Here is a 27,838-nt window from a genome sequence, read left to right as displayed (position 1 = left end):
ATGGTAAATGAAAATCAGATTTTCTGAAGAAACTTTGTTCCTTCTGATACACCCTGGAGGGCTACCACGGACTCGTGAGGAAAGAAAAGGCTCTGTTAGATGCAGACATCTCCTGGATTCACATGGGGGAGCACAGGGGTGGTGCCCCTATGTTGTCTATGCGTGTTATATTTAATACCTCTTTGCTGGCCTTTAGACCCAGAGGGAGCCTGAGCAAACCTGATACAGGAAGTAATTCGGGAAGTTGGCTGACCTTCTCTGAACCCAGAATGCATAAAGAAAAAGACTGAGACATACACATGAAGCATTTCTGCATGGCAAAACACCCAAACCAGCCAACCAAAAACCACAGCAATGCCAATGGAAGCTTAAAAATATTTGTATTTTATAACATATATTAAATTTCCTTAACATACAGAAAGCTCTACAAATCAATAAATAGGAAAAAATAACCCAATAACAAAAAGAAATTCAAAGACATATATAGCAATTCCCAGATAAGTAAATATAAATATCTGATAAACATAGAAAAAAATACTCAAACTCACTAATGGTTAAGGAATATCAAAGTGGCTTTTAGCTATTTTACGTCTATCAGGCAAGCAGAGATTTAAAAGGTTAAGAGACTGCCCAGGGTTGCTCAGGCTATGGAGAAACATACGGTATTAGACTATAAAATCTGTACATTCTCTTTTGGAAGACATTTTGTCATCTTTTTAAAATGTTAAATATTCATGTTCTTTGGCCCAGCAATTTATCTTTTAGCTTGCAAAAATCCTCATTCTCATGTGACAAAAAATAATGTATGGCAAGTGTACCTCAAATGCCTAAGATAGGGCTTGGCCCTGGGTAGGTACCAACCAGTGATGGTTTTTATTAATGTAAGCAGACATTTATAATGCCAGCACAGTTCTAAGCATTTTACATGGATTCATTCATTTAATTCTCACAAAGAGCTCTTTGAGGCAAGTACCATTTTTATCCCCATTTTACACATGAGGAAACTGAGGCACAAAGAAGTCAAGTAACTTGAATAAGATCACACAGTAAGTGGCAAGAGCCAGGACCCCATCCCCCACAGCCTGGCTCTAGAGCAGCGCTATCCAGCGGAACGTTGTGCTGTAATGGACACGTTCCATGACTCGCGCTGTCCAGTATGGTAGCCGCTAGCCGCCTGCTATGATTGAGCATGTGAAAAATGGCTGGTGTGACTGAGGAGCTGAGTCTTTTTTTTTTTTAATCTTAATTAAAGTTTAAATGTAAAGTGGCTACCCTACTGGCCCCACAGCTCTAGAGTCTGTGTTCTCCATCGCTGTGCTAGGCTGGCTATGGTTACTGTTAACCTGCAGAGTACTAGCAGCAAGAGCAACAAGAGGGTTTGGGTACATTAGAAGGAAGAATTTTATGGCAATCCGAGCTGAATGAGAAGGGAATCGGTTGCCTCTGGAGTGAGTAGTGAGTTCTCGCCGTGTCAGCTGCAGCCGTGTTGTAGGCGGGATTCAGGCATGGGATTTAGGACGAGTGAGAGGGCAGATGACGAGGGGCCGGACAGTCCATTTCCAAGGTTCAGTCCATTCATGAGACTCTGATCCTAAAAGGCAAATGCAATCCAACTCCTCATCCTGCTCACATCTCAGATGGGAAACGGTGTCACCGAAATTGTTCACTTCGAGAGCTCACCAGGGCATCTAGCCCCTCAGAGAACGAGGAATTAACATTTACTGGGTATTTACTCTGTGCCAAATACCGTACCAGGCTTCATTTACGATATTCTAAGCCTTATGCCAATATAACAAGGCAGATGTTGTAAATCCCCATTTTGCACTGGAGGAAACTAAGGCTCGGGAAGATTAAGTAATTTATTACAGATTACAAAGGAAGAGGCTGAAGAGGTGGGGTTTAAACTTAACCCTGCCTGAATCCAAAGCTTGGTCCACTCCTTTTCAACATGAGAAACCTGAGGCCCAGAGTGGTACAGAGAAGGCCAAGGTGGGGAGGGCCTGGGGCTCTGTCCTACTCCACCCCCATTGCTAGAATCTTCTCCACATGACCCTTGACAGCTAACTACCCATGTCCTCTAGAACATTCCCTGAGGCCTCCCATTTTGTAGCTGAGAACACTGAGCCCTGGTTAGGCTGATAATTTGCTCAAGGTCACAAAAAGAGTGAGTGACAGGCTGAGGCCTGCAGCCAGGGCTCCTACCTGCCTGTGCTGGGCTGCTACCCCCACCCACAGCCCCACCCCACGGGAAGGTGCCCAGGAGGAAGGCCTGCGCTCGAAGGCCTCTGGAGCAGGGGCTGCTGTTCCTTCCGATCCATCCCCTAAGTTGGCAGAGTGGAGAGCCACCCTGGCCAGGCTTGGCACTAGCTAGGCTAGGCCTCCCCTGCCTTCAGGAAGCCCCTGGTCTCTAGCAGTACCACACTGCTCCAAACGCAGGACTTTCCTCACCAGAATCACCAATTAGACTGTCAACCCCTTTAGGGCATCAGTGATGTGGTATTGAATGGGCGGGGACGCAGAAGCACAGAGCAGGGCACAGTTGAGTGCACTCGTGGCATCAGCAGCAGTTTTCATTGTCTGTAAAACAGGTATTAAAACATCTAACAGGGTCACAGTGAAATAATGCCGTTAACGTGTTCGACACGTGATGAGTGCTCTGCTCTCTGTAAGTTTCCTGAGGGCAGTTTCTAGCACCAGCATGGCTTTCCAACAAATGCTTGTTGAATGAATGAGTGAGTGAATGAATGATTTAACAAATGAATATGAACTGATTGTGAGATTTTGAGGACATTGTATACACTAGGTGCTCAAAAAGTGTGAGTTCTCTTTCCTCCTCCCAGGGATAGGGCATTTGAACTGTGCCTTTAAGAACAGATATTGGCAAGGGTATTAAAGGTCAAAGGAATAGCCCAAGCAAAGCCCAGAGGCCAGCAAAGTGCTGGAAGCTTCAGGAAAGGTCCCAGGGCATGGGACCCGGGCCATTATGTGGACAGTAACTGCGAGAGCAGTCCTGGAGAGCCTGTGTCCTCACAGCTGTTTTAAAAAGGGGCTGAGCTCAGAGGCTTTGCCAGAGCACCTCAGACTAACAAGTTTCCAAAGAGCCGGAGAAGCAGGGATTTAACACTAATGGGCACTGCAGGGTCTGGGACATCTCAGCTGGGAGTCAGGAAATAATTTTTGACATCAAGAGCTATCTGTTGTGCTTTATATAAGGCCCTCTGAGGGAAGTGTGTAAGTCCAGGCCTGGCTGGGTTGTTGGATGTTGCAGCAATATATAATAATATAATTGGCAACAAGAGGAGGAACAGTTTCCACTGAGTGTGAATGCACCCCAAGGCCACAGGGCCCACTGGGAGTGTGAGGAGGGCCGGAGGGGGAGGGCCCAGCTTGCCCACGAGCCACTGTGACACCCAGCCTGGCAGTAGGGGACCCTCTGAGGGTAAGTCAGGGTTTGCACGCAGGGCTTGATCCACTTGTCAGTCACAGAAGCAGACAGGAAACAGGAACCCGGGGGCAGGTCCTCACACTCTGCTCTCATCCTTGAGGAAGAGGATAACTCCTGGGCACTGGTTTTCGGTAGAAGCCACAGCCCTTAATAGACCTGAGGCTAATGTAGGACCAGGCCTTCAAGCATGTATGCCTTGTTAGACGAGAAGTGTCATGAGAACAGTGGTGGCTCTGTTCCTTCCCCACTGGTCCCTAGGGCCTGGCACATAGTACTTGCCTACCAGAAGATCCAGGGATTATTGCTGATTAAGGAGAGTGGCATTTCCTTGGAGGGAGACTGAGGACATCACCCGCTCCCTGCCCACAACCAGTCTGCAAGGCAGGCATCATTATCCCACTTAATTGTTGAGGAAGCAGCCTCAGAATCATCATGTAATGAAACTAATCAGACTCCTTGTAGGCAGGATTGCTTCGTGCCTACCCTCCTGCAAGTCCTGGCCCAGGGACAGGCACTGGAAAGGCAGGAGACACTCGAGCTAGTAGAGAGGAAACCACAGAGCTGAGCTATGGGCTGCCAGGAATTGAATGACAGCGACAGAGTCACACTTAACACAGGACATGGCTGGACAATAAGGGTGAAAGTGAGAGTAGTGGGTGTGGATTTTTATGAAGATTCTGTCTAAGGTGAGGCAGGAGCTCTTAGGATGCCTTGTACAAAACCACCAAACTGGCGTCAACAATTATTATTAACTTCCACATTTATTATCTCATCTAGCAAGAAGTCCTGAGGCAGGGCAGTCCCAGGCGTGTTCATCAAGGTTGTGATCCAGCTCCTTGGCTTCAACTACTACAGTCTCAGGCACTGTGTCCAGATGACTCAATGACCAGGGAACCCCCATACCTCTCCTCATATCAGAGTGGCTCATGGTCCACACTCCCACAGGAGTACTGGGGCCATTGTCATTGGCTAGCCAGGATCCACCAACTGAGACCACCTATACCTGTAGCATGGCCAGATGAACAAAGCCAGGATTCCATTAGCCAGGCCAGTGGGTGTTGGTAGGCAACCAAGAGTGGCTGCAACAAATGGAAAGGAACATAATTAGCTCTCCTCCCCTCCACCTCCAGGGCTGTCATGGGATGCAACGAGATAATGGGTATGAAAGGGTTTTCTGAACCATAGAGGGTTCTGCACATGGGATGAGTTGTTAGTATCCTTATAGAATAATTATGATTCTATTATAGAATAATAGATGCTACTTGAATGCAATCATCTGTCCTGCTTGTGGTGTGCTTTCTTGCTCATCAGCCCTACACACACACCTGTCATGGAGATACAAGAATTATCAGCATTTAAAAATAGGCCAGATGCTCCATAGCAGTGGGGTTATGGATGCCGATGCTCTCTGCAGAGCTGTCTGCGTAGGGGAGAGGTTATTGTGGGAAATAACATGGACGTGGGAATCAGACAGTCGTGGGTTCCAATCCACCTTCTGCAGCTTCTATGCCATATAACGTTAGACACGTTATTTCATTTCTCTAAGCTTGTTTCTCCATCTGGGAATAGGAATAATAATCCCTCTGCAAAGGTTGCTGTGAGAATTAAAATACATCAAGCACCGTGCCTGGCACTGAGCGGGTGGCAAATCAATGACAGCAAACACCTAGGTAGAGCTTTCATACCTGAACTCTTTAATCCCTGTACAGCCCTGGGAGGTAGGTATATATTTATCCCTTTTCTATAGATAAACTGAGGCCCAGGTAATTTAAAAAAACATGGCCGGGGTTGCACAGCTAGTAAGAGGCAGAACTGGCATTCAAACTCAGGCAGTTGGCTTCAGGGTCCATGTTCCAACCACTCTGTTAGGCTGCCCCTCATCACTGTTGCTATTAATGCTATTAATGGCACAAAACCAGTTCCACTGCTGCCTCATCATAGGACCTTGGGCTCATTCTATCACCTTCCAGGCCTCAGGTTCCTCGTGTGTAAACCTACCGCTTGGACCAGAAGAGCTTTGCTCCTTTTAAGCTTCACAGAGAAGTGATTAGGAGTTTAAGGTAGAGTCAAAACCTGGGCTGCCACCTGGTTCTCCCTTACCAGTGGCCACGTGACCTCGGCCAGGTTGATGGACCACTGTAAGCCCGAGTTTCCTCATCTCTGAAATGGGGAGAATAAACAGTGGATGCGTGCCTATCCGCAGCGTGTACACAGTGACTGGGGAAGAGAAAGCACCCCCTTCGACAGAAGCTGTTATCATTGCTGCTGTTATCAACAAGTCATCTTCCTCTTCCCAGCATAGCACTTCTCTGACAGCCAAGGACTCAGCTATTCAGGCAGCAAGCCTGAGGGCAATTTCTTCCAGAAAATCATAGACATACAGAATGTGGTCGCTTAACCTTCTTTGAACCTCTCTCCTCTCATCTGCTAAATGGGGGTAATAAAGAGTAACTTGGAGAGTTGATACAAGGATCAAGTGGAATAGCCCAAATCAGTCTTGCTAGTTTTATTATTGGAGCTCTGAGAGAGCTTAGAAAGCAACTCATGTAACCATGGTAATTTTCAGCTAACTTGCAGACTCAGAGAAGTTTGGTGTCGTAGACTAGTTGGTCACCAATGCTGTGTCTAGAGCCCAGGGGGTAAGGCAGGTCCCAGATTCCATGAGAAGCCTTAATAGGGTCTGAGCCTGGCCCCTCTCCCCAGCCGTCTCTCTTTCTCTGTTCCAGACACACTCAGCTCCTGCAACGCGTAGTCCCCTGGCTGTCTTGTGCTCTTTCCTACCTTTGGGCCTTGCAACAATGCCATTCTCTCTGCCTGGGACCCAACACACACATGCACACCCATGATGCCCCTGTAACCTAGCCAGCTCCTAATTCACCTTTAGGTTTCTGCTTTCACCTCCTCTAGGAAGGGACCACTGAACCCCAAGCCATGCTCTTTGTGCTTCCCGCTCTCACGGCATTGTGGGGTAATTCCATACTCTGGGTTTGCTCAGACCACTAAACTGGGAGCTTTGCAAAGCCGGGTGGGGGACCCAATCTGATTCCCCTCTATAAATGCCATTGGGGTGTTGGTTGGAGGCCCCCACTGGGCTCGCTGAGAACTGAGTGGGCAGAATCTAGACACTCCGGAAGGATACTTGGCCTTCTTCCCCAAGCGCTGGCATTCCCTTCCTCTGACTAGCCCAGGGACCTGTGACAGATCACACAGAACCAGCCACCCCTCCCAGCCTCACAGACCACTGGACTCCATGGGCTTGGCATCCAGGAACATCCTAAATGCATTTCCTGCCCTGCAGACATCTCTTTCTTCCTTCATTTCCTAACCACTCAGAGGCAAATGCAGCCCACGTGCACTGGCATTAAAGTCACAGGATGCTGCTTCTCCGGATCTGCCCAAGAAACACCAAGAAGCTTTACACACAAGCTTCACTGGGTGCCCTCCCCTCCAGAAAGTGAGAATTCCTGTTTGCCAGCAGCAGCCAGAATCTGCTGTCTGAAGAGTAAGGCTAGATCTGAACTTCTGGACTTGGGGTGGTGGATGCCACGAACCTCCAAGGTTGTGGCATGAACTCTTCCCTCTCCAGATGAGCCTTTTTGATTAAAAGAAACAAAAACAGTCAAACTTTTATTATTATTTGTAATCCAGTGCCCTCAATCAGGGGGATGAGCCTTCCCGGCAAGCATCGAGCGTAGGGCCTTTTTGTAGCTGGTTGTGTTGGTTCCTGGCTTCCTCTCTGGAGCCCCCACCACGATGCCACTGATCTCGGTGTGGGCGCAGAAAAGGGGTAGGTGGAGGGTCTATCCACGGGGCTTCATTCCTGTTTCTCCTCTTGTGAGCTGACTGACTTGTCTTTCTGGGGCTCATTTTCTTTATCAGTAAAATGAGAACACTAATACCTATCTTGTAGAGGTGTTACAAGGACTAAATGTGATGTCGCATGCAAAACTCCTTTTATGTAAATGACCACCTGCTGAGGACAGCTCAGTGCTGGCAAGACAAGGTGGCACAGCAGACAGAATAAGGGCTCTGGAGTCAGACCGGGATTTGCAATTGACTACCTATTTGTAGATCTTGAGCAAGTCACTTGGTCTCCCTGTGCCTCAACTTGTCATCTATAAATGGGGGCTTCTATACGGAAAGCTCCCCAGGACAATGTTGTGAGTTGAATTATGTCCCCCTGCAAAAAGATATGTTGAGGTTCTAACCCCCAGTACCGCAGAATGTCCCCTTATTTGGAAATAGGGTTGCAGGTCTAATTATTTAAGATGAGGTCATACTAGAGTAGGATGGACTGCTACTCCAGTATGACTGGTGTCCCTATAGGAAGGCAGCCGTGCGAAGACCCAGAGATACGAGCAGAACGCTGTGTGACTGCGAAGGCAGAGATTGGACTTAGCCGTCTGCAAGTCAAGGAACGCCAAAGATCGCAGCAACCTATCAAATCTAGGACGAGGCAGGGAAGGATCCCCTTACAGGTCTCGGAGGGAGGGTTAGCCCTGCCAACACCTTGATTTTTGGACTTCTAGCTTCCAGAACTGGGAACCAGTGAATTTCTCTTATTTACTAAATTTCAAGTAATATTTATTGAGTGAGAGAATGGTACTTGTGGAAGTCATGTTGGAAAGCACATGCAAAGTGCTTAGTGCTTAGTACAGTGCCTGACACACACACACGTGTTTGGCAAATGTTTATTCCTTTCCCTTTTCTTATCTCAAAGGCTTCTCTCCGAACAGAGTGTCATTTAAGATTAAAAAAACAAGTTTGTTTTTCTTCTCGCTGGGCCCTAAAGCCTCCTCAAGGCCCTTTTGCTTTGAGAACCTCCCTCTGGGGTCGTTCAGCCCAGGTGGGACCCGGTCATTCGGGCAGATTTAGGCAGCCATTTCTCTACCTGTCCACTCTCCCCCTGATGACTTTCCTTGATTTTTGAGGTTTCCTAAAGTGATATATTAGAGGAATTTCTAGAACGCTTGGCCCTTATGATGTTTGTGCTTTCCCGAAAACAGTTTCATGCATCTTTATAGAAATCAACTGGGAGGAAGAGGGCTTGGCACAGTGAGCAAGCTCTGGGAAAGCTGTTGCCAATCAGGGCACTTACTTGGCAAAAGCTGTTTGGGGAAAATGTCTCTCACTATCTGCTTATATTTATACAGCACAGCTTTCTGTTATTTTTAAAAACTTTTTATAGAAATATAACAGATATTCAAAAACTCCACATATGATAAGTACACAGCCCTGGCTTTATTTCTAGGCTTTGCTTTCTCCCCCTGTTTAGTTTTTGCCTGGTTCGTTGGTTACCCAGGGGCCTGGGCTGGAAGCCCAGCTCCGTGCCTCGCTAGCTCTGTGGCTAGTAGCAAGTGGCTTAACTTGGAACAGTATTGTCCTCATCCTGAGGATGATGCATGATCAAGGAAGTAAACCCATGAATTTACAAATGTACCTTCTCGTGTTTATTGCTGTTACTTATTCCAGTTATTTTAGTGGGAAGAGTGTGGGCTTAGGGTCCAACAGAATGAGGTCCGGAGCCAAGCCTAGCACCCACCAGCTGGGTGACCATGAGCAGACTCTCTTTGGACCTCCAATTCTGCATTTGTCAGCTGGAGATATCTTTTCAAGGGGTATGAAGATTGATGGAGATGATTTACGTAAAGGGCCTTCTACATGCTGAACATATAGTAGGTGCCCAGTTAATATCCTTACCCTCCCTGCCTTCCTGCAGCCCACTCTTTTCCATCCATCATTCCTCCAGCATCTGAGTAGAAGGCGGCTTGACAGTCATGTTGTGCTCTTCCTTGGCCTGGGGCCTGGAATTTTGCTGCAGTGTAAATTGAGGGAGGCAGGAAATATTTTATATATACATATATATGTATGTATGCATGTATGTCTCTCCCCAGAAGTAATAAATGACTTTAAACAGCTATGTGGAAGCACTTTCTTTATCAAATCTCAGTGCCAAATTGTAAAGCCCGAGCCTCCCTGCTGAAAACAGTGCTCTGTGACCAGATTGTCCAAGGCTTGTCGTAAATTTCAGTGGCTTCTTGGTTGCGTTGGCAGATTTTGACAGTCAGAGATAATCCAGCTTGCTTTGTGCTTCCTCTCTGCCCCACATCCCAGGGAAAGTGGCCTCTCCGTCTGGCCCAATTTGAGGCCCCAGAGGATTCGATGGACGGTCTTAAACCCCTTTGGAGGCAACTCCTGGGCAAGGTTAAAACCTGTGAGAAACGTGGAGTTGTAGCCGACACTTAGGGCTCAGCTGGTCTCGGGTTTGCTCCCTGCCTTCTGCCCCGACACCACGCATGCAGCGCGTCTCCTACGCTGGCACCCCGCCTCTCTCATGTCACAGCAACGCATTTCTGTCCCCTTCACTCACGAGGCTGGGAGCCCCTCCAGGGGAAGGGCTGGGCTTGGCTCTGTCTCCGGTGACCCTTCATAGCCTTGCACAGAAGCTGCCTGGGCGTGTGGCTGGGGTTGGTAATGAAAGTGAGTTGGGGAAAGCTACCACTGTTGAGCACCTGCTGTATGCCAGGCCCATGCTAGGCCCCAGATATGCATGTTCTTCTGTCTCTACTCTTCACAAGACCCCTGTGAGGCAGGCATAGATCCTGAGAATCCCAGGCTCCAAAAGATGAGGCAACCTGCCTGAAATCACAATAATCTGTCTTAGATCTGGATCTCACTTGCTGCCTCTCCCCTGGGTTGGAGCCCTACTCAGCCCCTTACCAGCTGTATGTCCCAACACAAGTCCCATCACCCCTCCTAGCCTCAGTTTCTCTATCTGTAAAATAGGGGTGATGGTCATTACCCCACATGGATGTGATAAGGAATCAGATGAGATCATGGATATGAAAACCTTGGGTAAACTGTAGATCAAATAGTATTCACATTCAAATAGTAAGTGTAGTTTGTATTAGGAGCTCAATAAGTTAAAATAGATCCTAATATGTAGTGAGCACTCACTGTATGTGGAATTACCGTGTGGGCTGTGGATATATGGAGATGAGTAAGACCAGTCCCCACCATCCTAGAACTCATAGTAAGAACAGGTAGTATGTTGGTCTTTAGTTTGCAGTATTTGTGCATCTGTAACCTGGCCCCTGGCAACATCTCAAAGCTAAATTCCTAGCACTCACCTGCTTGTTAAGCTCCTCTAGCCTGTTGGCTTCCTTGCTGTCCCTCGAGTGAACTTGCTCCTGCTGCAGGGACCTTGCAATTGTGGGGCCCTCTGCCTGGCAAGCTCTTCCGCAGAAGTTTGCTTGGCTCACTCCTTCACTTCATGTCTCTGCTTAAATGTCACCTCCTCAGAGAGGCCTTCCTTGATCACCCTATTGCAAATAGCACGCCCGACCCACCACTCCTAGCCCCATACCAACTTGACTTTTCTTTGTAGCGTGTATCACCACCTGCCCTTGTTCTATACAGTTATTTGCTTACTCGCTTATAGATTTTCTCCTCCACCAGAATGCAAGCTCCGGGGGGCAGGGCTATGTCGTCTTTGCCTGTCATTGATGCTTAGAACAGTGTCTGGTGGCATACCCACAAATACTTGAGGGGTAAAATCAATGTCTACAACTCAGTAATAAAAAGATGACTCAATTAGAAACTGGGCAGAGGATCTGAATAGACAGTTTTCCAAAGAAGATATACAAATGGCTGATAAGAACATGAAACGATGCATAACATTACCCATGGAGGAAATGCAAACCAAACCACAGTGAGACTCCGCTCACTAGGATGACTGTTACCAAAAAGTCAGATAATAGCAAGCATTGGCAAAGATGTGGAGAAACTGGAACCCTCAAGCACCGCTAATGGGAGTGTAAAATGGTACGGCCACTTTGGAAAACGATCTGGCCGTTCCTTAAAAGGTTAAACATAGAGATACTATGCAACTCAGCAATTCCATTCCTGGGGCTATACCCAAGAGACATGAAAACATACTCCCACACAAAACTTGTGCACAAATAGCTGCAGCAGCACTTATTGATAGTAGCCAAGGAGTGGAAACAACCCAAGTTTGAATCAGCCCAAATTTGATAAATGGATAAACAAAATGTAGTATATCCATACAAAACAATGTTATCTGGCAATAAAATGAAGTCTTAATCCTTGCTTCAACATGGATGAACCTTGAAAACCTTTTGCTAAGTGAAAGAAGCCAGGCACAAAAGAGCACATACTGTATGATTCCATTTTTATGAAGTATTCAGAATAGGCAAATCCATAGAGACAGAAAGTGGCTTAGTGATTGTCTGAGGCTGCAGAGGTTTGGAGGGCAATGGAGAGTGACTGCTAAAGAGTGTGGGGTTTCTTTAGGGTCATGAAAATATTCTAAAATTGATTTTGGTGATGGTTGCACTATGTTAATAAACAACCATGGATTTGTACATTTTAAATGAGTGGCTCGTATGTGAATTATATCTCAATAAAGCTGATATTACAATAAAAAATAAAATCAGTGCATGTCCCCATTGAATATGCTTGTGTCAAACAAGCAGGCGAGCTGGAAAGCCACCCCTGTGTGAAGGCCAGAGACGGGCTGGGCTCTGTTGTTGGTGCTGAGGAGGGGCGCCGAGGGCCCAGCTTCCCTGGCGGGCAGGTGAACTTAGGGCTCCGTTCCCAGCAAATGCTTTAAAAAAAAAAAAAGAAAAACCAAAACATCTTGAAGTCCCTGAGAAACCTGTGAGGTTTCTGGAGAGCTGGAGATCAAATGAACTGAGCCTGAGAAATTTACTGCGTCCTGTTTTCCAAAAGCCATTTTCCCAGCATAAGTCACAGAGACAGATGGCCTGGGACTTGCTCCTGAAAATAACCGCTGCCGAGGAGAGTTGACTTAGTGGGAGCTGCCGGGGCCGGGGGAGTGAGACCCACAAGATTTAATAGGCTGCAAAAGACCCGGCAGGCTGCAGTTCTGTCAAGCTCATTCTGTTAGGGACCCGAGGCAGAAGCTGTCGTCTTGGCTGACTTCTGTGTGTGTGTGTGTGTGTGTGTGTGTGTGTGTGTGTGTGTGTGTGTTTTCTCCTTTTTAAAGTAACATTTATTGGGCTAGTTATGGTGGCTCATGCCTGTAATCCCAGCCTTTTGGAAGGCTCAGATGGGAGAGCATCGCTGGATACTAGAAGTTCAAGACTAGCCTAGGCAACATAGTGAGATCCCTGCCTCTACTGAATGAATGAATAAATGAATGAATGAATGAATGAATTAGCCAGGCTTGGTGGCATGTACCTGCAAGTCCCAGCTACTCAGGAGGCTGAGCCAGGAGGATCACTTGAGCCCAGGAGTTTGAGGCTGCAGTGAGCTATGATCACACCACTGCACTCCAGCCTGGGTAACAAAGTGAGATCCTGTCTCTAAAAAAAATAAATTAAATAATAACATTTATTTTTTAATCTCATCATCACCTTGTTACTTGAAAAAATTTAAAAACATAGAAAATATAAAGAAAATAATTTATTTATAATTCTACTGCCCTAAGCAAACTGGCATTAACATTTTTGTACAGATTGCACACATATACATATTTAAACAACAGTCAGAATTACTTTTAATACAGTTTTACATCATGCTTTTTTCATATCCTATTTCCCATGTCACTGAATATTTTCACAAACAGGGCTTATAATGTCTGTGTGATATTAGAATTATATTTATATACTTTAGTTTACATAATTAGGCATTTACTTTTTAACATTAGGGATGTTTTTCCTTTTTAAATTTTTTTTTAAATTTTTACTTTTTACTATTACAAATGACATGATGAATATCCTTTTGAAAAGTAAATCTTTTGAAAACTCACGATAATTTTTTGGGTAAATTCATAGAAGTGGAGTTGCTTAGTTAAAAAGTTTTCCTGGTTTTAAAATCAGTTTATACCAAATTAAACCACTAATATTAACATATAAAATCTTATTGGTATTTAAAGCCAACATTTCTTTTAGCACCTATTAGGTGCCACATATTTTCACAAATTATTTCATTTTCTCCTGCAGTTTTTAAAAAACAATCTCTAAAAGTATAAAAAGAACTTGACATGTACCTATAGTCCCAGTTGCTTGGGAGGCTGAGGCAAGAGGATCACTTGAGCTCAGGAGTTCTGGGATACAGTGAGCTATGATTAGGTCTGTAAATAGCCACCACAGGACAATATAGTGAGACCCCATCTCTAAAATAAATTTTAAAAATAAATATATAAAAATAAAAAGAACTATATATGCCCATTGTAGAAAATTTTGAGGATACAAAAGCATACTCAAATTTTTAAATTGCCCGTAACAGTGATAACAATCTTTTTTTTTAACCAATTTTTTTCCTACACATTTATACAAATTCATTCTATAGACATTTATAAGTATTCACTATGCTGGAAGAATCTGACTTTCCATTGTAACTCAAGTCATTTACAGCATGTGTGTTTTCCATAGTCTCCTCGAATCCTCAGAACAACCTCTTGAGGTGTTGACTACTGTTACTCCAATTGTGTAGAACATTGGACCATAAAACAACCTTAGCGAGTATCAGTCCAACAGAGACAAGACTTGCCCATGACCTTGTAGCACTTAGTTGACCCACACCCAGATCACTTGGCCCCTGTTCCATTGCCACAGACTAGTGCCTCTGACGTGGAACTGAACCTGCACTTACTGTCCTAAAACAGAGTAGCCATATCGTTGTCCAAATCAAGACATTTTTACAGTAAAAAGGGGCACTATGATTAATCAATGCAGGATAACAGATGTAAATTAGGGCTGTCATTGACAAACCAGAATACATGGTCACTGTAGAGTTTCTGATTTACAGCTTTTTAAAATGCTTTGCAGGGCCGGGTGCAGTGGCTCATGCCTGTAATCCTAGCATTCTGGGAGGCCAAGGCAGGAGGATTGCTTGAGGTCAGGAGTTCGAGACCAGCCTGAGCAAGAGCGAGACCTCGTCTCTACTAAAAATAGAAAGAAATTAGCTGGACAACTAAAATATATATAGAAAAAATTAGCTGAGCATGGTGGTGCATGCCTGTAGTCCCAGCTACTCGGGAGGCTGAGGCAGGAGGATCGCTTGAGCCCAGGAGTTTGAGGTTGCTGTGAGCTAGGGTCACGCACAGCACTCTAGCCCAGGCAACAGAGCGAGACTCAGTCTTAAAAAAAAAAAATGCTTTGCAGGAGTGGATTCCAATCCATTTCAAATAACTAAGAGAACCAGGCCTGTAACCCTTTACTGAGCTGAGATTCTGAGCCAGGCCAGAAAAATGGTCCCTGCTTGGCAGGATAGTCTATTCAAGCAGTAGATGAGAACATAGCTCACTGGAATAGAAAGCAGGGCTCTAAACCTCTGCATTAGGGCCCCAGAACTTTCCACCAGAAGGACACCTCAGTTTTCCTCAGTGCCCTATCCTCTACTCAGAACTGAGTATGGTTTTACTTATTCAACAAAGTGACTGAATGCCCTATGTTGGCTCATGAAAAGAGAAGGAGTGAATTTGGTTTTCAGGTGGAGGGACTAAAGTGTTTCTAGGAAGAAAACTGAGAAGATGAAACACAGCTGGCCTTCATAGGAAAGATGAATCCATCAGGGCAGTGTGCCACTGAAATGAGGTACCTGAGCAGGCCTGAGGATTTGGGGACTTTGCTTTGTTTTCTTTCTAGGTGTCCTTTATGGAGTAATGGCTGTGTCCTGGGCTAAGCATTTTAAATACAGCTTCTAAATTACAGGCCTGCCAGTTAAAAGGTTATTAGGAAGCTCTTCAGATAATCCCAGGAATTGCCTGGGAAGAAAGTGGCTTCCCTGCAGCCCACAACTAGTGCTCATGTTTTGCAGTCGGGAACTCACACTTTCCCATTGTAGAAGCATAAACACACCACGAAATTGCCTACCATAGCCTAGATGGGATCTTAACATAGATCCATAGGATTCTTGGGCATTTAGGTGGATTCCTCAGGACTGCTGAGCAAAGTATTTAAAAACATGCATTTTGTTAATTGTCTTTCTTTGACAGAGTAATAAACTTGCCCATCAGCTAACCCTTCACACTTCTAGTCTCATAGTATATTCCAAAGACACACTAAGAATCTAGAATACTAGAACTGACTTGCTATAGCTATAGATTAGATTTCAAATGCAAAGGAAAGCTACCATCAATTCACACAAAGATGTAACTAAAGTTGTTTTTGTGCAGATCTCAGGATTCCCTTGTCCTATGTCCTGTGTTCTCTTTATATATTATGGCCGTCTCCCCAAGACGTTCCCTCTCTTTTGACATCATCAAATCACACATATTGGTAAAAGTATCATTGGCAGGCTTGTAGGTCTGTCCCTGTTTCTCCCCCAAAGCTACCATATTCTCTCTGTGGCAAAGGGAGCCAATACTGGTTGAGCCTTTACCATGAGCAAGTAAGACTGCTGGCCTTCTTTTGAGTATGATACCATCAATCTCTCAGCAACTCTTTACAGTGGGTGTTGTCACTCCATTTTTCAAAAGAGAATACTGAGACTAAGAGATGTGATGTGACTTATCCAAGGTCATAGAGCCCTCAGTGAAAGTAGGCTTTGATCCCTGGCTACCTAATAGGAAGTTCATGGTCTTTCCACTTTAGCTGTGTTTCCCTGATGGACAGGCCTCTCCCCTTCCCCACACCTAGTGGAAAATCCAAACCAGGGCTAATAAATGTCATTCTCACCACTCCGTGGAAACTGCAGTTACGGGTTCTCCTCTGGGTCCTCTAACCACAGACAAATTACTTTACTTCTCTAAGCCTCCATTTCTCCACCTGGATAACAGGGATGAATTTTCCTACCGATAGTGTCGTTGTGAGGAAAAGGTCCTGGCCTCCAGGAGGAGCTCCACACACGTTTCACCCGCCTCTGCCCCTGCTGTACAGATGTCTGCACTCCCTCACTTCGTTTCCTTCCTTCTCCATCCTCATCTACTCTAAGCCAGAGCTCAGCGCACCGGGACCTCCTCTCTAGGAACCTGGAGGTTCCCATCTATCCTTCCCTGGCCCCCTTGGTTGTTGGGGTGGGGTGTGAGGAGGTTGGCTCCAATCATCCCATCTCAGTTTACCCAGACACAGTAGAAGTGTCTGCAAAACCAGGTCCCTTTCAGCTGATAACCAGGATACATGGGAAGGCACACCTACCTAGACCCCAGGCCCGTGGAATCAGGCATCCTTATTTGCCTGCACCAACATGCACCTGGGCCCCAGCTAAAAAGCAAGCCCAGGTTATCTGGATTGTCAACATCTTGGCTGAGCAGAGCCAATTAGAGAGGAGATCTAGGTGACTGAACAGATGCCTTTAGTTTAAAAAGCAGATTCTTGTAAAGCACAGCCCTGGTCTTGTCACTTCCCTGCTTTTAAAAACTTGCATGGCTCCCTGGTTAAGGTCTGATTTCCTTTTCCTAGCACTTGGGACCTGAACCCACTGTTCATTTCTCATGGTTGTTCCCCTTTCTCACCACTCTCTTGACATAGATCTTTTGTCCCATAATCAAGGTATTCTCCTTCCTGCCTGCCTGCCTTCCAGGAGGTAAGGGGGCAGGTGAGTGGACAGACGGCTTGAGACCAGGTGAAAGATGTGGGCCTCAGCCTGGGTATTCCTCCCTCTGCCACAAGTGCTCTCACCCCCATCAGTTCCCATCGAAACTCTGTGGGGGGCCATAAAGCCTTTCCAAGTTCCTCCAGTGAGATGAGCCCTCTAGTCCCTTGCACTGGGCTGTCATTCTGTTCTGACAAGTCTTATGTCTGCGTTGCTTAGAGCTCCTTGTGCACCCCCACCTACCCCCCCACCCCCGCTCCTTTGGGCCTGTGCCTCTCACAGCGGTCTCTCCTTCACCTTCTAGCCTAATCAGTCAGTGTTCAGGAAATGTCTGTGAAATGAAACAGTGTTCACCATACTTGTGTGATCATACACTGCTTTTTTAAAAAAGAAAAGATAAAGCTGGTGCCCCTTCACTTTCTATGTACATACTTATGCATAGCAACATCTAACGTTTATTAGGTGTTTATTGGCTGCTACACGCTGTTCTCAACATGTTACTTATTTTAACTTCTTTCAGAGCAACCCAAAAGAGAGTGGGATCTCTTTCTACCTCCACTATAAAGATAAAGAAATTGAGGTACAAAGGGTGAGGTATTTCCCCAAGCTCACTGAGCTAGCAATTAGTGGAACTGGATTCCAAAATGCAGGCAGTCTGGCTCCAGAGCCCATATTCTCAATCCAACACTACCCTGCTCCTGTACATGCGGACTTGGTACTGCAGTGCATTTTCATACATGCTTATCAAGCACTCAGGTATTATGTACATATAAAAATGTATACTAAATAGAAATTTGAAAAGGGTGAGTTAAAAATAAATATTTTCTAATATTGTCTTGCATCCTAGGAAATTGATCTGTGCACCCTACCTTGGAGACCACTTAAATTAAAAATTGCCAATGAATAAGAGGAGGGGAACTAACATACTTCCAATAATATCTGTACCTCACAGGAGCTTCATGCACTTACTAAGGGCCTGGCACCTTGTGCGGAGCTCCATGTGTTGGTTATGAATGTTCAGAGCAGCCCTGAGGCCCAAGGGGAGTCTGGGTGATTGGATGGAAGGAAGAAGAGGCAGGCACCAGGCCTGGAAGAGTGAAGTCTGTTCTCGCCCCAGGGTCTCTGAAGTTTGTGATGGAACAATTTACTTAGTTCTGGAACTATTTATTTCATGAAGTTTGACAGATTTACTCAGGAAGAGTCTGTAACAAGCACCCTGGAACAACATATCATGTTTCTTAATTTTTGTCTGAAATTCTAACAGTTTAGCATGGCATGGGACTGGTTATCTCAAGCTCATCAGAAGCTCTGATTAGAGATTATACAATGTCTCTGGTTAATAAAAGATGAGGAAATGAATGTATATTTGTTTAATACATGTGGCCTGGTAGTAAAAACTCTTTCCAAAACTGAGATGGCAGAGGAAGGGCAGTCATGAATGGGGTTCTTGGTGGGGTGGTATTGCTAACTTTAGGAAACATTTAGAGAGCACTGACCATAGGCTCCTACTTGTTCATGCATTTTGTGTACTCACATTTAGTATCTATAGTTGTCACAGCAACTATATAAAAGGCAGAAGATGGGGGCAGACAACTTACAGATGAGGAACTGGCAATAACTTTCCTAAAATCATGCAACTAATAATAGGTGGTTATGCTGTGATGCAAACCCCAATTTTGTTGAACTCCAAAGCTCTAAGAATGTGCTGTACCCCAAGTATATACTGTATCCTTTCATGTGGGAGACAGATACAGGTAATTGCAAATATAGCAGGGCAAATGTGATATCAGAACTGAAGACAAGATTAATTCAGAGAAAGGAACGTCCAACCCTCTAGCACTGAGTGGTCAGTGGTGTCAGGGAAGGCTGTTAAGGTGAATTGGGAATACTGGTTTGGAAGAGTATAAGGTGAATCACACCCCAGATTTTTAGGTAAAGAAACCAGAACACAGAGGAAGAAGCCACCTAAGAGGTTATACCTTGGTCACTGATCCCAGCTGCCTCAGTTTTTCTTGCTGAATTTTTAGTAACCCATCAAATGGCATACACAGCAACTCTATAACATACAGTTAGGCTCAGGGGTTGACCTCAAGAGTCACAGAATCTGTAAAATCCTGCAGGATTTGGTGACTGTGAACTGAGTGGGCTGTTCTTGTGTGGACAGACCACAAAAGTGCTCCTTCCCCCTGCCCCAACAGTCAGCAGCTCTCTGTGCCACTTCCCCCTCAGAGCCCTGCCAAGGTTTAAGATGGCACGTCTGGGCTGCATTATGTACCCTAAGTTTCAGTCTCTTTGAAAAGCTGGATGGATATGATTATGTTATAAACCTCCTATCAATCAAGGTGGGAGAAAATGAGCAGCCCTTGCTGTCAGTGAATGCGTTGTCTTGTACTGTATACTTTGATGTGTCTGTGCTTATGTTCCCTGTCTCGTAGACGATGTACTGCACACGTGGAAAGGTCAGCCACAGATAAGACTGCAAACTGTCTTAGCTCAGAGTTCTCGTCCCAGGCCATCACCACCTCCTCCTTCTGAAGAGCTGGGAGCTTGCTCCTAGAACTATAGAAAGCTGTTATTTAAAAACCATGACATGATAGAAACTTGCAGTCAGACTGGCTGACAGCATCTTGGAACTCACAGAACGTTAGTGTCCTAGAGTTATAGAATGTTCTCATCTTCAACTGTTAGAACTTAAGGATCCTAGTATGTTAGAACCCTGGAATCAATGATTCAGCAAATACTTCTTTAGTGCCTATTATGTGCCAGGCACTATTCTAGATTCCGGGGATAAAAACATGAACAAAACTTCTAAGATTCTAGCTATCAAGGAGGTTGCCGAGAATGCAAGAATTAAGAATCATAAAATGCGAGATTCTTAGACAATGGAAACATTGATGTGTTGAAATCCTAGAATGCCAGAGATGGAAGGAAGCCATGGATCATTCTCTCCAGCTCTTTCCACCTAGATAGAGCCTGTTCCAGGCACGTGGGATTAAAGTCTCACTGATGAGAACATCATCATGTCAGTTGGGTGACATCACTCAATGGCCGGCCCTAGGGGCTCAGTGGTCACCCAATCCTGGCTGCCTATTTGACCAGTGAGGCCACTGAGGCTCAGAGAGGGACAGCTGTTTGACAGTTAACACAGCCCCGTCAGGACCAGACCCCAGGATTTCAGGCCTCTCTCAAAGAACAGGCAGGACAGGGAAGGCTTCGCACGCGTGTCCGAGGGGCCCTCCCGGCCAGCCGTGCCGGCTTCCCCACCAAGGCCGGCCTCAGCTCTTCAGAAGGAGTTCGCACCAACTTTGCCTGCGGAGGCGTCAGCCCCGCCCCTGGCCACGTGTGCAGCAGATCGCCCAGTGTTGGGAACCCCCCTCCCCTGTGGATGCGTGTTTTATTTTGCTCCCTCCCCCTCCCCGTGTGCCTCAAAATCAATTTTCATTATTTTTTTCTGTCTGTGTTTGTCTTTGTGGTTCGCAGGTGCTCCCTTGCATTGTTCATCCGCTTCATCAACCCCTATTGAGCAGTCCCCCTCCCCGCCCCCCTCCCCTCCGGCCAATGAGAGCCAGAGGCGGTTGCTAGGCAACGGTGTGGCCCAGCCAACCCCGGACTCAGACTCTGAGGAAGAGTTTGTCCCTAATTCATTCTTAGTTAAAAGTGGCTCCGCCAGCCTGGGGGTCGCGGCGAATGGTAAGTCCCTCTCTCTTCCTACTTTTGCGGGTTTGTTTTTTTGTTTCCGTTCGTCGGTGGTGCCTGCTCGGGCCTCTTGCACGGGCGGAGGGGCCTGGGGCGCGGTGGGCTCGCGGGGTGTCGGGGTTGGGGAGCTGCTGCTGCTGTCCCCACGCCCGGGACAGACATCAGGTGGGCAGATGCACGGAGACTCACAGGCACCGCCGGGAGACACCAACGTCAGGTAGCGAGGAGACAGGTAAAGGTACAGAGACAAAGATTGAAACGGAAAGAAAAAAAAAATTAAAGACTTGATAGAAGTGACTGGACTACTTTGTGCGGGGGACTGTGCCAGGCACGGTCACTTGTTCCTTCTTTGGCTCCTCCTCACAACCCTGCCTAGGAAACCCGGTATCATGCTGTCCCCATTCGCATTGAGAAAACAGAGAGAAAGGGAGTTTTACCTGAAGCCGGCGCTGGCGTTGAAAGTTCTGGCTTTCGCGCAGCCTGCAGACTGAGGGCCCTGAAGTCCCGGGCAGCCGCAGGGCTGAGCACTGGCTGCACAGAGAGCCACTGGGTGTAAGCACTACCTGCCCATGGCCAGCTCTTTTTTTCTAAGCTCTGCCCTGGCTTTCTTGAGGAGGAGGTGTGGGGGTCTAGAGGAAGAGCTCCAGGCTGACCAGGTTTTAGCCCCTGATCAGGTGCTGCTAGACCTGGGCGGAGGTCCTGCCCTCCCTGTGTCCAGCAGAGGCCAGTCCACTTTTTGCAATGAATCCCTGCTAGGGGTTCAGACCTCTAAGAGGTGAGAGATGGTGCATATTAGGTAACCTGGGGTCACCTTAATGTTCCCAGGATTTCCTGATACAAGAAGAAGAGGAAAGAAAATGACAGTTTTCCCCCCAAATAACACCATAGGTAGATTTAGATTGTGTGTTGACTTGGAAAACATTTATTTCTAAGTGCCTAAGTGGCCCTAAATGCCAGGCCAGATTCTAAAAAGGAGGCAGAGAGTCAAAGAGGTATAAGGTAGAGTCCCCAGGTTTTGAAATCAGACAGCTTTGGGTTAAATAGGAACTTTATTGCAGTGGGGCTTTGGACAAGTCACATTGCCTCTCCAAGCTTGTTTCAAGTGTAAAGTGGGCAACACAGTACCCACCTTATGCCGAGTGCCCATCACAGTGCCTAGGACAGAGGAGTTTAGTAAATGTTAGTCGTTGCCCTAGTCACCTCCATCTCCCTCTAAAGGATTTGCAGAAAGCCTGTGTGCAAAAGCTCCCAGCACATTGCCTGGCACTTAGGAATGCTCCAAGAAATGTCAGATGCCTTCTTTTCTCTTGGGACTGGATCGTTACAGGTCAATGTACATGATAAGGGAGGGAGGAACCTCGGTGTTGGGTGACCGGGGAGGGAGCCTCTACTCTGCTTTAGGAAATGCCTCCTGGAGGGGGTGCTCACTGGATCTAAAGGAATAGGTAGGGTGTGCCAGGCCGAGATTATTACCAAGGGGATTAATAGCCATTAATGCTCGTTCTGGGCAGAGGGAAAACATAGACAAAGAACCTGAGTGGGAAGATGGGACGCCTGTCCCAACCCTTTTAAACCTAGAAACCTGGACAGTAATAGGTATTAGCCCTGGAAAGTTTTGAAAAGCCACATGCTGAAAGTCACCTGAGCTCCTCTAGGTACTGAGTTGAGCACCCCCCCCCAAGTAAATGACATAGAAGGGTGGTCATTACCCACCTTCCTTCCCTAGCCAGGACCTCTCCCAGCCTCTGCTCTCTTTGAAAATCAGAGAGATCTTTGGCCTTGATGATTCTCTTCTGACAGGATTTTAGACCCCCTGCATTCTCTAAGACCAAAACCCAAACCATCCTCCAAGGCCTTTTCCATCTCTACTCCCTGAGGGTGGGGTTGTCCCTTTGGTGGTTCAGTGTCACTGCTCCTCTGTACCTTTTAGCGGCTCATGTTTCAAATGATGCACAGAAACAGGAACCCTGGGCTGGGAGTGAGGAGACCTGGGTTCCAGGCCCAGCTCTGCAGATCCCTGGCAATTTGTCTTTGGCAAATCACTGTCCCTCTCCAGGCCTCAGTTTCCCTATCTTGACAATCAATAATGGAGCAATCACTAAGGTACTCTGACTTTATGAGTGTCATGTGATGCTGATACAGTTGTCCCTGCAGGGAGGGAGGAAAAAAATATATATATATATACATATATATGTATATATATATATATATATATATATGATCTTTGTTCATTTCTGAGTAAATAAGCCTTGCAAGTAAAAGAGAAGGCAAGAGATTAAAGTCCTTAATCTCTCCCTTTGCTAATTAACTGAACAAGGGCAATCACTTTGTTGCAAACTCTGGGGCAAACTGATGGCATTATTGCATTATTGATGTGCAGGGAAGATGGAGGACTTTGGCCTACAGCTGTCTGCTCAGTTCTCTTCTCTGTGCTCCTGCTCCCCAGGGGACCCTGAGACATTTTGGATTCCTTCCCTGAGGCCCTTGCTCTGAGTGTCACTCTAAATGTGGTTAGTAAACATGGCCTGAGTCTGAAGGGAGAGTCTGGGTCCTTACTGGCCCACTGCTCTGCGATTGGGGTCATAAGAGAGCCCAGTGTCTCGCCCCTGGCAGACCCTGCCTGCCACCTTCCTGTCCCCTGAAACCCCAAACCGAGAGTCTTCTATTAGCTAAAGGACCTGTTAGTACTGGCAGAGACCTAGTACTAGTGAGTGAAGAGGACAGAGCCCTGCTGTGTAATGGACCCAACAAATGTTTTTAGGGTTTTGTTTGACCTTTTTTACATGAAAAGAAAAATGTGTAATTATTTTATTGGGATTATGCTTATTTCTTTTGTGAATTATAAAAGTAACAATGCTTGTTAACATACAAATAATATAGAAAGGTACAGCTTTAAATTCTCTTCTAATCCTTCTTCCCAGAGATAACTGCTTTTAACAGCTTGCTGCATGGCCTTTCAGATACTTTCTATTTAGTGTTGACTTAATGAGTGAATGAATGAACCAATGAGCAGGCAATACAAGCTTACGGACCACAGTGTAGCAGAGAGAGGAATGGCTATAGAGTCAACTGTGAAATTGGGGCCATGATATGTGACTCTGGGCAAGGTTCCTAACCTCTCAGACCATCAGTTTTTTGTCTGTGAAATGGGGGAAAGCTTCCAAGTTTGTTACGGAGTTTTACAATGATAAAGCCGATAAAACTCCCCTATCTCCGCACCTCCAGCCCTTCCACCAATATAGAGATCACCCTAAACCTAGCGATTGCTTTAGGGCCTGCTTCCCCTGAGACTTAACTCAGAATGGACTTTAAATGACAAAGGACGCCTCTCTGCCTGACCCTCTTGGGTGGAGAGGAGGCCTGACCCTCTTGGAGGCAGCCTTGGCAGGGTTTGGGCTGGCTCTCTCCAGTCTCCCCTAGAGGCCCTCTGCCTACAGCTGTGTCAACTCCAGCCTGGGGCTGCCATCCCAGGTCTGCCAGGCCTCAGGACTCCCCCGCTAAAATCCCCATGTAAAGTGCAGAGAGGACGCATAGGGCACCACAGAACAGCTCACCGTCCCTGCGGAGAAGAAAACAGGGGAAGTAGCTCCTTCTGTTATCAAAATCCTAATCCTCCCCCAAGCGTAATCATCCAGAAATCACTGATATATATAAAGAAAGATTTCACTAAAATATCAACTAGTCACAGTTGAAAAGCAAAGGAAGTGGTTAGGATTAAGTAGGTCTCTGTCCGCACCCCATGGAAGCTTTTCAGAATAGATATTAAACGTTTCGTGAATTGTTCCAATCTAAATTCTAAAGTAAAAGGGGCTTTAAAAACTTGGGGGGTTAATATTTAGGAGGGTCAGGGAATAAATATCTCAGAGAAGGCTGTCAGTTTCTCAAAGCCTAGGTCAAGAGGTAGTGGTGCGTGAGAGAATTTACATTTAATGAGTTCCCTCTGGGCGTAAGTTTCTTCTTTATATGCGCTATTTCATTTGACCTTCCATTTATGTCCACTTCACTGTTCAGCAAACTGAGGCCCAGTGAGGGGCAGTGACTTGCCCATTGCCCGCTGCTCTTAAGGGGCATGGCAAAGATTCAGACCCAAGCCTGCTTGGCTCCAGAGCCCCTATTTTCTTTCTTTCTTTTCTTTTTTGTTTTGTTTCCAATGCCAGATCCTGTTATTTCTGTCTCCTCTTTAGTAGAAGGTTAGAGAAGATAAGAGAAATTCCACCAAAGAAAAGCTGGTTTTAAAAGAAGTCTGAATTGATGGATTCCTGTTACTCATCTCACACCCCTTTATGAAGCGCCTCTTGTAGGAGAGGCATTTTATCTCCTGGAACCATTCATTGACTCTCATCTACCCCGTGACAAAGCCCATTTTAGCCTCATTGAAGCAGTACAGGTCCAGAGAAGTTAATAACTTCCGTTAAATCACACAGCTTCTAAGTGATAGAGTCATATTTGAACTCCAGGTCTGTCTGATACCATAACCTGGAATCTCAGTTGTGTTTTTGTGAGCACGGTAGGACTTTCAAAGGTGAGTCAGAACAGACGACTTAGACATTAAACTTTGGTACAGCTCCCTGAGAGCTGAGCCCTGGCCGCTGGGCCATCCGTGGCTATTTTCTTTTTCCAGCACTGAGCCTTTCCTTCCTCGCCTTAGAAATTTCTCACTAGTCAGCATCACTGTTGTTTGGCAGTTTCATTAACTTTCTCGGGTCTTAAGCAGCTGGGATTATTTTGTTTTGACTTCCAACCCAGCGGAGGAGTGTTTATTTTTCTTTCTAAATGGAGAACACTGCTATGTATGCAAGCTCCTTCTAAAAGTGTTTTCTTAAAGCAAAACAAAACAAAAAATTCAACTTCATTTAGAACCTATCCGGAGTCCCTGGGGGAGTCTGCTGGGGTCCTTTTAAGTCCGTTTGTGAAATCAGAAGGCAAGAATTGTGCCTGTTTCTAACTGTTGAAAGGAAGTGTCCAGTGAGATTTTTGTCTCCTTTCACTATGAATTTCGTGGAACCTGTTTTTATTGTTTTGTGCCGACTGCAGTTACTTACTTGGGTCTGCCTGTTTACTGAGTTTCGAGAGTAAAGGACAATGGGTTGTGTAAAGTTTTCCAGCAGTATTGCTCATCACTTATCTCAACGCTTTTGCATCAAAAGACGCTTGTTGGTAAATAAATTCTTATTACACCACCTGTGTAGAGTTAAGTACCTAACTCTCGGTTGCAAGACAGATTGAGTTCTTCCTTTATTCATTCATTCAGGATGACATTTAAAATGTTTGTGGATGTTTTCCAGAGAGTAAGAGGTGAAAGTATTTTAAGCAAAGAAACTCTCAAAAATAGGTGTTTAATTTATGGGGTCAAAATTCTTTAAATGAAACCCTTATAATCAGATGCCTTTCAGAATTCAGAGAGGAAACAGAGTGCATATTCTGTATTTCCCCTAACACACCCATAGTAATCAAATACATCACCATTTCTGTAATAGAATATAGAAATAGTTACACTGGTGGGATTTGAAAAGGACTCCAAGCCTCATGTCAGTTCAGGTCATGTTTTGGCACCAAATGAGTTTTGATAAAACATTTGGTCTCAGATTTTTGAGGTTTCACCATGGCGGCTTATAGATGGTGATCCTGAATTGTCCTTTTTTTTTTTTTTTTTTTTTTTTAATGGGGGAAACAGAGCTCAGAAAGCTTTAGTAACTTGCTCATGGTTATAGAAATAACTAGATAACTTGAAAACTGGGACGCGCCATAGAAGTGCTTGTGGTCTGCCCCTCTGCTGCAGAAGTGGGAGTTCAGGAGGCCAGCACCCACAGGCTGCCCGGCTCTGGGGCCTGGGAGTTCAGGAGGAAAGAGGCACGTGGTCAGGCATCCAGAGTGGAGAACTCGGCAACACTGGGTTCTCAGAGGACCTTTTCTGACAGCCCCTGCGGTGTATGGCCCCCTCTCTTTGATCCCTGCTGTCTCCTGTCCAAAGCCCTCCCTAACAGTCTGGGACCAGGCTAGTCACAGGTCTGGTTTCCTCATGCAACTCTTAGGCTCCTTGAGGCAGGCCTTGTCCACACTGCATCTTCAGTGCCGAGTGCTGTGCCTGGCACCCGTAGGTGCTAAAATCAACACTGAAAAAAAGTTGTTTTCCTTTCTTTATTTCCAGCAGCACCTCTTCCCTACACACACACAGCCACCATCCCAGGACCAGCCATGGAGCAACACACATGACACAGCTGTGGAGAGTCACAGAGATGAAGCCATTTGCCAAGTGCAGAGTGGCCCCAGATGCCAGTGCCCTTCCACTCTACTGGTGCCTCCCCTAACCAAGCATGCCTTCACCTGGGGCCTCCCACCAGGGGCAGACAGCTATATCCCCTAATTGGGGGCAGTGGTGACAACCCCACGGAGGTCACCTCTGTTTTTATATCGTGTACAAAGCCCTTTTTCATATGTTACCTCAGGCAAACTCTGGTGACTCTAGTTTAATTGCCACATTGGCTTTCTAGGAGGTAAGGCTTCTTCCTGACCTTGCAAAATAAACAGGTCATACTTTTGAATTAATGTAACCGAACGTCCTGGGAGAACCAGGGTCCTCTAATTAGTCACTCACGTGACACGATTATAGACCCTTTGCAGTTCCTTTTCCACTAATTTCCCCAAATACCATTGCATTAAAAGGTACAAAAATAACATTTTTCATGTATGTCTTGATTGGATCTAGTAATTCCTAGACCACCCCCTGAGGAAGGCACATTCGCTGTGTGTCCAGGTTTTTCCATCTGGAAACCAAGCCTGGTTTGTGTCCCCATGGACATGTTAGTGGCCTGCTCCATGGAGCCCTTGTGGACACCAGACCACATTTTAAAACACCTCCCGACACTTCGGGGTCCAGACCTTTGAAGAGGCACCTGGACGGAGGCCAAGGAGAGCTCGGGAGATCAGCATGACTGACATTTGCGCAGGCCTCTCCTTCCTGAAGCTGCGTCTCCTCCATCACCTCACTGGACCCACGGAGCAGTCAGTCCTGTGAGGTCGGGAGAGGGGAGGACCGTGAGCACTTTGCACGCTTGAGGAAAGGGGCTTGGCATATGTAGAGCTGCCCCTTGGGCTGCACTGCTTCAAACCAGTGTGGGACTTGTGCGTGGATGGCCAGTCCCACCTGGGGAGCCCACGGCCATCATGTAGGCTCAG

General features: G+C 46.1%; 1 protein-coding gene across 1 annotated transcript in view; it reads left to right on the top strand.

Moving 5' to 3' along the window:
- The window catches only part of LOC142870624 (teneurin-4-like), a 2,325,019-nt gene extending 2,298,709 nt beyond the window's left edge, over nt 1-26,310 (top strand). Inside the window, exon 14 of the mRNA XM_076002352.1 lies at nt 197-26,310. Coding sequence (XP_075858467.1) covers nt 197-213 — 17 coding nt within the window. The 3' untranslated portion in view covers nt 214-26,310. The remainder of the gene's footprint in view (nt 1-196) is intronic.
- Nucleotides 26,311-27,838: the final 1,528 nt, after the last annotated feature.

This window comes from Microcebus murinus, chromosome 4 (genome assembly GCF_040939455.1).
Source record: "Microcebus murinus isolate Inina chromosome 4, M.murinus_Inina_mat1.0, whole genome shotgun sequence".
NCBI classification, from domain to species: Eukaryota; Metazoa; Chordata; class Mammalia; order Primates; family Cheirogaleidae; genus Microcebus; species Microcebus murinus.
Note: the sequence above shows the minus strand (reverse complement) of the source record. Positions and strands in the feature narration are given on the sequence as shown.